Source organism: Phaethon aethereus (genome assembly GCF_964289735.1).
Source record: "Phaethon aethereus genome assembly, chromosome: 18".
In the NCBI taxonomy this organism is placed as follows: Eukaryota; Metazoa; Chordata; class Aves; order Phaethontiformes; family Phaethontidae; genus Phaethon; species Phaethon aethereus.
In genome coordinates, this window is record NC_138594.1 from 6,921,128 (window position 1) to 6,930,930 (window position 9,803).

At 43.8% G+C, this 9,803-nt stretch overlaps 2 protein-coding genes across 3 annotated transcripts in view; both read left to right on the plus strand.

Moving 5' to 3' along the window:
- Positions 1–5,940, plus strand: part of GRB2 (growth factor receptor bound protein 2) — a gene marked incomplete at its 5' end in the record, with an annotated part of 46,592 nt that extends 40,652 nt beyond the window's left edge. The window contains 3 exons of one of the 2 annotated variants that reach the window (XM_082008234.1): positions 235–357; positions 2,903–3,071; positions 4,545–5,940. In XM_082008234.1, the coding sequence (XP_081864360.1) occupies positions 235–357; positions 2,903–3,071; positions 4,545–4,730 (478 nt within the window). In that variant the 3' untranslated portion in view covers positions 4,731–5,940. The remainder of the gene's footprint in view (positions 1–234; positions 358–2,902; positions 3,072–4,544) is intronic. The other variant, XM_082008235.1, reaches the window with a different exon arrangement.
- A 2,669-nt stretch (positions 5,941–8,609) lies between these two features.
- SLC25A19 (solute carrier family 25 member 19) overlaps positions 8,610–9,803 on the plus strand; it is a gene marked incomplete at both ends in the record, with an annotated part of 4,646 nt that continues 3,452 nt past the window's right edge. Inside the window, 2 exons of the mRNA XM_082008275.1 lie at positions 8,610–8,735; positions 9,244–9,399. Coding sequence (XP_081864401.1) covers positions 8,610–8,735; positions 9,244–9,399 — 282 coding nt within the window. The remainder of the gene's footprint in view (positions 8,736–9,243; positions 9,400–9,803) is intronic.

The following is a 9,803-nucleotide window of genomic DNA, read 5'->3' on the forward strand; positions in this document are numbered from 1 at the left end:
AATAGGGCTATTGCAAGCACCTGCTTATCAAGTCACAGTTGCTTCATTGCCAGGATGAAACACTGTGAAAAGCTACATGGTTCAGTAGCCTGTATTGGAGTGGCAGTGAGGTGCAGTGTAGTTATTTCTGTTAGGAATCATTTCATCTCTGTGTGAATATCTACATCGTGGCTCTTCCATGAAAGGATTAAAATTCTTAACTTTCCCTATTGTTTTCTTTTCCTCACTCCACAGGTGGTTTTTTGGAAAGATTCCCCGAGCAAAGGCTGAAGAGATGTTAGGCAAACAGAGACATGATGGTGCCTTCCTCATCAGGGAGAGTGAGAGTGCTCCGGGGGACTTCTCCCTCTCAGTCAAGTAAGTAATGGCCAGAAGCAATCATGTGTGGTGATCAGGCCATCTACTGCTCATTTGGACTCGTGGGTAGAGGACAGGTGATTGTCAATGCTGAGGAGCAGGAATAATCTTCCAGAGGCCCTATAGCATTCCTGTTCTTCCAGTGATACTTATTTATTCCCTCTTTAATAGAACAAATATATATGCTCTTGTTTGTAATGAGCCTATAGGGCTTACCTGGTGGCATGTTGCTGTCTGGCTCATGTGGTCTCAGGCACTATCTGTTGGTTTGTTTGTGGATCCCGTTCTTCCTCCTTACAGCCATAAAGTGCCCAGTGTGTACATGTTCTCTCCCATCCTCCTTCATTCTGCTTCTGCAGTACAAGTTATTACTCTATCTTTTTGGGTAGTACACTTCCAAATGCGTTTTTCATGTCTGCTTGGCACACGCTTTGGGGATATTAGTGTTGTCTAGCACTGGAACGTGGAGCTGTGAAAACAGGCCTCTTCCATCTTTCACAACTGCATTCCACATTGGTAGAGAAACTCAGTCTAATAATAGTGAAGTGAGGAGGAGCAGTTCTCATCCTTGAATAACCTTACTAGAAGTACTGGCTGTTAACCAGCAGGAGTTCCTGCTAGTTAGCCATGGCCCACAAATACCATGCTACCTATCTTACCCATCAAAATTAATTGTAAAATAGAGGTATTGGAAACTTGAAAGGGTATGTGACGTAATTTAGCATGGGTTGGGGGTGGGAGGGATTCTGTCCTCAGCAGTTGATTTTTTTCTTTTTTCTTCATTTTCTGTAATCTTACCCTTTCCTACCACAAATTATCAAGATTTTCTTTGGAGTCCTAACAGTATTTCTTAAATTATTCATGCACGATTCCTAGTTTGCTCTGTTTTCTGTGACTATCAGTGACCTGTTGTGGCAGGTTTTTTGTGTTTTGTTTTTTTTTTTTTTCTGGTCATCTTTGGTCTGTAACCAAATTTTTGTCCTGTACGGCAGCACTGAGTCATGCCAACAAACTGGATTAAAGCCACTGATTTTAAGAGAAGTTTATATTTTTGTCTTAGATACAATCATCTGAGCTGGAATACTAGATATGAATGGAAGGTTCATTCCAGAAAGTGTATTGCTTTAAGAAACAAAGTTATAATAGCATAGCTCTGTCTGCCTGTTAGTTTAGTGTTGCCATCTGGTGGTAGTCTCAGTGATTTTTTTCATTTTTTCTGTTTGTTTAATTTAGAAAAGTCTTTTTCCTAAACAGTGATCTGCAGGATTTGAAATGGTGAGAAGCTCTCAGGTTGAGGAAGGGAGAGCAAAGACAGTACTCATGAGTTGTTTCATGTTAGCTTTGTAGCCAAGATAGTGTAGAAGGCAGTGTATAGAAGCTATGCATGCCAAGTGGGGAACAGTTGTCTCCTGTTTTCAGTGTTTCAGACTGAAGGAAAAATACCGATGTGCCATTTGTCTGGAAAATCCTGATGGGCTCTTTGGAATTCCCCTTTATTCAGAGTAAAACTGTTGGAAAAGTAGCTTCCACTGAATGCTATCATTTGTCAGAAAGAATTGTTAACACAGAATTGAAGTTGCTGTGTTCCATGTGCAGCATCACCTTTCGAGCATTTTCTGTTCTTTGTTTTTGAAGGACCAGAATGATCCTTTTGTTTTGCAAGACATTTTTCTGCGTAAGTCCAGACTGACTGCCAAAAGAGACAATCCTACCCTCCCTGTGGCAGTGTTTTCTCAGGAATTTACCTGTAATGAGACTGGTGCTTGTGTGTTGCATTATCACACACAGCCAGTGGTGCTGTCTGAGAGAGGGTCTGAGATGGTGAGAAGTACAGGACCACAGCAAGACTAGCACGAACCTAAATTGGCTTGAGTCAGTTGTGAATTGCTGTGCATGAAGAGCTAAACCAAAGCACTTGTACTGTTTGACTTCGAAATCTTGTATTTGGGAATGTGGAGTGGAAGGCACTGTGGTGCAGATACTTTCATGTGATCTTGTAATTGCACTGCAAAGACCATGTATGTGTCCAAGGTATTCTGTGCACTGTCTTCAGTGACTCGGGTGACTGCATACAGACATCAAAAAGTACATGTAATGGCTGTCAGCTATGTGGCAATGTAGTGTAAAATAAAAAGATGAAATACTGCATGTCATCCAGGATAAAGAGTGTGGTGACACCAGAAATCCTTTACAAAAAGACCTCAAACTTCTGCAAATTCAGAGTGGTTTGAAAAGCTGGTTTTAAAGTGAAGTTCTATTATGAGAAAAGCACATGCGAAGCTTGCAGGATTTTTTTTTTTTTTAATAAATTCAGTATTTGGATTCTATCTCTGATCACTGATGTCTGAACACCACTTGTCAATTGTATTTTAGAGATATGTCTTTCAGAGCAGCCAGTTGGTATCTATATTATCAGTGTCACTGACAGTTTTCAGTGTGCCCTGAAGGACCTTTTTATTCCAAACTCTGTGCTGACGATCTCAAAAGAGGAGTACTCAGTGACTAATAACATGTTTTTTTTGTGTTCTTCGTTCTTTCCACACAGGTTTGGAAATGATGTGCAGCACTTCAAGGTGCTTAGAGATGGGGCTGGCAAGTATTTCCTCTGGGTGGTGAAGTTCAATTCTTTGAACGAGCTGGTAGATTATCACAGATCCACATCTGTCTCCAGGAACCAGCAAATATTTCTCCGGGACATTGAACAGGTGCCACAGGTAGGAGAAGTGTCCTCTTAGAGTGTGCTTTTCAGACTATTGAAACCACAGTCTGAAGTGCAGTTGCTTCTTAGAGTAAATGAGGAGGGATGGAAAGAAGCTGACTGACATTTTTCTTATCTGTGGAAGCATATCTTTAGATCCTGCAGCCAGAATTATACTGGGAAATAAGCTGGATGTTTGTGCAAAACCTACCTGCTAACTCCTAGTCTCCCCTTCCGTTCTGCCAAAGTGTTATTGTTGCTGCTTGAACACTTGGCTTGTTTATGGATACTGTTGCAGCAAGGTCATCTGATTCCTGTGATTTAAAAATGGGTTTACTCCTGTTTAGGACGTAGTAGGAAAGGATAGTTCTACTTGTGCTTGTTCACAGCCAGAACTGTACCCTTCTGTAGCCAGTGAAGCTTTGGTACTGGTCTTTCCTGAAGAGATGGTTACAGGTAATAGCAAATGAAACATCTCTGGCCTCCTGGTTTGGATATAGCCAGTGTTAAGAGAAATCAAAATCTACTGCTAAGTGCCAGCAGAGCAGCTTGAGTATATCTAGCTCTTTGTTTTGTTCCATTTCCTAGGACAAATCAAAATGTGATGTTGGATGTTAACTGGATCTTTTGTCTTTTTTTTGGATAAATCCTTTTGTCTCCATGTACAGCACTCTAGTCCTAGCTTGAAGACAAGGGGTGTGGAATTCGTACTGCTCTCCAGGTGCCAGAGGCACCCTTTGGCACAGTTTGTCTGAATTAACATCTAGCTCTGCACTGTCGGGTCAGTGATAAACAGAGGATGAGAAGACAGCTGGCTGAAAATGACAGGCATGAAGATACCTTCCTAGCCTCAAAATTTTAAGAATGCAAATGCATTTTAAATTGTTAGCTTTTCTGTAAGAATGGAAGCATTTCAGCACAAATCCAAAACATAGCCCCATACTAGCTACTGTGAAGAAAATAACACTATCCTAGCCAAAATCGGTACACCAGGCAAAATGCTTTGCAACAGAATTTCTTGATACCGGAGAGTTTTAAGGAAAATGTGTAAAATGCCAACATCAGCTTTTTGGGGGTAACTTTGTGTATCACAGTGTTAAGATAGATTAGTAATATTCATGCTGTCAGCTGGTGAAAACAGAATGAATAAGCAAAAAGACCATTGTAAAGACCATTGTATTGCAATAGAGTACAGATTTACAGTAGGTCAGGAAGACTGGAAAATATTAGGAAAACATCTGAGTCATCTGCTATCTTTATTTCGGCTCTTTCACAGAAACCTGACTTTTTTCTGAAGTCTTCTGTAGACTATGCTTTCCTATTCAAGAATCTTGTTACAGATGTTGGAAGCTGGCTTGCAGGGAAATGAAACAGCCGGAACTTTTTTTTGTTAAACTCTGGTGTAAGTTAAGCTCCTGCCTGAGGCAGCAGATGTCTCGAGTGCTGTGGATGATTCTCACTTCACGTATCTTTTTCTTTCCCCTTTCAGCAACCAACATACGTTCAGGCCCTGTTTGATTTTGATCCCCAGGAGGAAGGAGAGCTGGGCTTCCGTCGCGGAGACTTTATCCAAGTCCTTGACAATTCTGACCCCAACTGGTGGAAGGGAGCCTGCCACGGACAGACGGGCATGTTTCCGCGCAACTATGTGACCCCAGTGAACCGGAACATCTAGAGATAAATATTAGAGATTATTTAAAGAAACCAGAGAAACAGTAAATACACATACAGAGCCTAACTGCAGCCAGTGACCTAAAATCACACGGCGGTAAAACCTGAGTCACCTTTCACCGTGAGGTGATCCTCCTTCACTCAGTATGGAACTTCAGGGGCGGGGGGGGGAAGAGTTCAACTTACGCACCAAAACTTATCTTTTAAAAAAAAAAAAAAGCGAGAGAGAGAGAAAAAAAATTACAAATTTCCTCAGCTGCTCCTGGGTTACCCCCTTTTATTCATTCTTCTTGTTTCCCCCTCCTCCTCTGTCCATCAGTGCATGAAGTTTTAATGCCATATAAAGTCCTAGCCATGCAGTTAAAGGAAAAGGGAGAAACTCTGCTGGTATTTTCTCTCTCTGCAAACGGTCTTCATTTGACATGAAGGGACATAAGAGAAGAACCAAATCCACAGTCCTGCCTTTAAAAAAAAACAAAAATCATCAGTCTCTGCTTTTGCCTTCAACATTCAGCTCTTCCTGCCTGGGAAAGATGAGGTGTTAATCTAATTTTTATTGTCTCTTCTCCTTTGGCACTTTCTTCTGAAGCTCAGCAGCTTCCAAGCAGGGGAAGGGAGAAGAGTTGTGTGGCTTTTGTTTTGTTTTTTTTTTTTTTTCTTTTGAGTCACAGAGCTGCTTTGAGAAACTCCAGCCTACAACTGAAGTCTGTTAATGCTGTGCTGACAGCTTTTTTGTTTTTTCTTAAAGGTGTACGGTTGAGCACATTCTGTAATTTTTTTCCATAGTGCCTTTCCCTTGTTTTCTTTTTTATTATTTTTTAAGTTAAAAGGACAGTCCAGAGCTTTTCAGAGGGGTGTTTTCTGCCGATATGTAAATAAATACTTTTGGGGGAAGGGTGTAAAGGAGGGTGGTTTTATCAATGGACATTTGAGAAAAATCTACAAACAGAGATGGAGCTTTAATCTTAAGATTTGTCTTACTGTTCAACTTTCCTTATTCCAAGGAAAATAAAATCAAGGCATTCAGGTGGCAGCTTAGGCTGCTCAGAGGTGGGGAGCTGCAACCAGGAGCCTCAAAAGAAGTAAGAGAAAGGGGGAAGTTATGACCAGGGAAAATGAGGAAAAATATTTGAGGGGAGGGTTAAGGGGGGGGGGTGTTGATAAATAATAGCCCTGAGATGTCCTATAAAATGTACATTCCTTTGATGGAAAACTTTATAATGCAGAGAAACCTCAAGAAATAGTGCTTGAAAAAACTTTATGCTATTAGTGAATGTTTCTACGTGATGCATGTAATCAGCCTGTCTCTTTGGCCTGGATAGAGAATATTTGCAGTCATGTTGCTCTTTGAAGAGTGGGGTTGGCATCACTGTTCTCCAGTTTCTCCTCCCTCCTCAGGTCAGTGTTACTGTTGAAGTAGATTCCCCCCACCCCACTCCCCATTCACAGCAGGCTGTGTGATGACTATAATCCCCACCCCGCACTATAATGGCATTTATTGTGGCCGTTTGCTCCTCCACCAGAGCAGTGTGACATTAATTGGATGAAAAAGAAAGCAATCAAGCCGCACCGCTCTCTGTGCCAATCTTCAGTTGCATTATTTTTCCTTTTGATGGCCGTTTGGCTGGATCCCTTCACCCCAGCAACGAGTCCAAAAACTGCAGCGGAGATCTCCTCCTGCCCTGCTTAAGCACGGGCAATCTTTTGTTGGAGGGTGCCTTTTTTGTACTAAGTGTTACAAATGTTTTATTCCTGAGATGGACTCTGCCTTACACTTTAATTTTCCAGCAGATGAAAGAGAGACCTATCCTGTAGAGTGTTACTTTCTCCCCCTCTCCGTGCTAGCTGTCACTCACTTCCTTCTTTGTAAAGTGATTGGAAAAGGAATCTATGGCATTCTACACCTGGACCATTTGATTGTTTCCTTATTTTGGAATTGGTGTATATCATGCAGCCTTGCAGACATACGTCTTGTGTGTGTATATATATTAAAAAAAAAAAAAATCAGTGTTTAAATAAAAAAGGCCTATGTACTTAATCCTTTAACTCTGCAGCAGCATTTGGTAGATAGTAATTAACTGTGAATAATAAATATACATTGAATTCTTCACTTGAGCATCTGTCTGTTATTTCACTTAACTGCCCAAATTATAACTGATCGACCTAATTTATAGCATATTAAATTGCGGTGAGAGGGAAGAGCTGTAAGGTGTGGTCTAGCCTCAGACTCTTTAGCATCGTAGTTCAATCTTAGCATGCCTGGCCAAATTTGTTACTCTCCCAAGCTAAGTCAACAGAGAGCCTTGTTGCTTGGCACGTGTGGCGTTAGGGATAGTGAGGAGGCTGGGGGAAGGAATGATCATGTCACTTCCAGGACTGAAGACCATGTGTCTGTCAGCAGAATGGGAGGGTGACACTTAAATCTTTCTTTGCTTGCCTTTTTTCTAAGCTTTTTACTGAACTGCTGAAGTGCCCCTGTGGAATGGACTGTCAGTGTTCTCTGTTACTGGCTCCTTACGACAATACACGAGTTATTTCTGGAGCTTCTTGCTGAAGGACAGAGGGGGAAGATGGGTGTATGACTTGTGTAAGCACAGCAGCTGCGGCTCAGACTGTCGCAGGAGCTTGTGCTCTGCTTGATCAGTGCCTTGCAGGACGTTTTTGCTTTTCTCTTGCCTGAAAAAGTGGAACTGCTCAGTTGTGCTAAGAAGGTGTGCAGGCAGCTCTGCAGGTTACCTGTGAGAAGCTGCCAGTCTGTTGGCTCTGCAGCTTCTCTCCAGCCTTTGCTTATGTTCAGAAAGTGGCTGTGAATTTTGTGGATTTTAATACACAATAGGAAAAGGCCCCCTCACACAAGGGTTTGGGTTGGTTTTTAACAGTTGCTCTTTTAGTTAATATGCTCAAATAAGGAAGTAGTCAAGGAGTTTGTGGTTGCTCAGAAATGCCCAGGTATTCCCATGATTAGTTCTTTTTTTCATTTGTGCCAGTAAATTCAATGCAGGAACGATTGGCAGTATGGTTCAGTGCTCTTGGCTTTTCTGTAGTGTTAATACAGAACGCATTCCTCAGAATTGTGTGTTATTGTTACCTTGGCTATCTACTGAAAAGTTTAGAAAAATCTTCCTTGTGCTTTATAGAGGGAAGAAAAATGTTGCTACTGTGATTGTATAATGTCAAGGCTGAGGCCATGGTGGAAGAACTACTGTGAGCAAGTGATTTCTCTGTGAGTGTTTTCCTTTCCCGCTTACCAGCTTTGGCACGTGGGTCAGCGAAACCGGCAGTAGACTGCAAAGAAGAAAAAAAAAAAAAGTCTAAATCCCACCGTATTTTACTGTCAGCCGCTCAAACCAGCAAAGCAGCAGCACGGGATCCACAGAAGTGCAGGGTCCTCTGTGCGGGCGTTGCTTTTCGAAGCACAAAAGCTCGGGGTCGAGTCCCCTCCGTTTCGGAAACCGCGCTCCCCGCGGCGGGGCCGCAGGGGCCAAGGGACTACATTTCCCAGCGCCCCCTGCGGCGCGCACGCGCAGTGTGGCGCGGGGACGCCGGCAGTAGCCGGCGGGCGGGTGAAGCGTCCCGGTGGGGCCTGCGGCAGGGAGCCGGCCGTGGCCGCGCTCCGCCGTCCTGGGCCGCGGACAGCTACCGGCCGGCGGCCCTGCCCGCCGTGTGGCTCCATATCACCCTCCGGAGCCTGCCGCGGGCGGGGGGGGCGGCTGTGGGGTGGGGATCGTGGTGAGGGGGACTGTGGGGCCCTTAGGGTGTGGAAGGGGATCTGTGGGTTGAGGGGGGTGAAGCTGATAGACTCTCCGTGTGGGAAGGAGTCCCTTGGCTGGGGAGGGCTCACTGGGGCAACCTGCTGTGCTGGCTGCAGGGACACCAGGCAGGCATGGTCGGCTATGACCCTGACGCCAAGTGTGTCTCCACGGCGGAAGCGGCTGCAGCAGGATCAGCATCTGGCTTGGTCACTCGAGTCCTTGTCAGTCCCTTGGATGTTGTCAAGATCCGCTTTCAGGTACCTTCCTCATGGCATGCTCAGGGACAGGGGGTGAAAGAGCCTGTTAGAGAGCAGAGCTGAACTTGGCCTGGATGAACAGGTCACTTGTGTATCCAGAAAGCACTAAATCTGCTCATCAGCCCTAACCTATGTTGTGTACAGGTTATGTAAGGTAGTAGGGCTGTCATGTGTCCACTGCTTCTGTTTATATAACTTGTGTGTTTGAATGGGATCTTGTGTTTTTCACAGTTTGTGCTCTTTCTCTGTTTTTCTGAATGATCTCCACTATCTAACTGAATTTCACCATCATACCTACTGATTACCTTTGTGTTGCATGCCTGTTTTTATTCTTTTAGAGCCCTATGTAAATCACATCCTAGTCAGTTGTAGATGTGATTCTGTGGGAAGGCAGAATGTCATCTCTTAGCATTGGTTGGCTGACAAGGTTGTGAATTCCTGAACTGGGCACTTGAACTTCATTGAAATGTGATGTGGATTTGAAAATGTTTTCTCTATTTTCCTCCAGCTTCAGATCGAGCAGCTCTCCTCCAGAAACCCAGCGGCTAAGTATCATGGCATCTTGCAAGCTGTACAGCGCATCTTCCAGGAAGAGGGGTTGGTAGCCTTCTGGAAGGGCCATGTTCCTGCTCAGTTTCTTTCAGTTGGCTATGGAGCTGTTCAGGTAAGGTGACCAGACATCATCTGGGCCCAACCTACATATATAGGACTCTGCTTTGCTCCTCTTCAGAGTGGCTGCATGGGCAGATGCAGGAAGGTCCAGCCTTATACTGTACTGATGCAAGTCAGCTCCAGTCTCAAAGATGTGTATTTGTATAATGCTGATGTATAATTCTTAAGTTAATATTGCTGAGCTTGCTGAACGGCCTGCCTGGCACAGCTAGAGCAAACCAAGTTCTGCCTGTATCTGGCATCACAGACAAGCCCTGTTTGTTCCTGACACTTGGCTTAGCTGTTCATGTTCCAAGCCTGTGAGGTTTTGCTTTTGTTCACGCTGTCGCCCTAACAGCTTGTTAGGAAAAAATCGATGAAGTTGATGATGGTGTTTTACACATTGTTACACTTAAA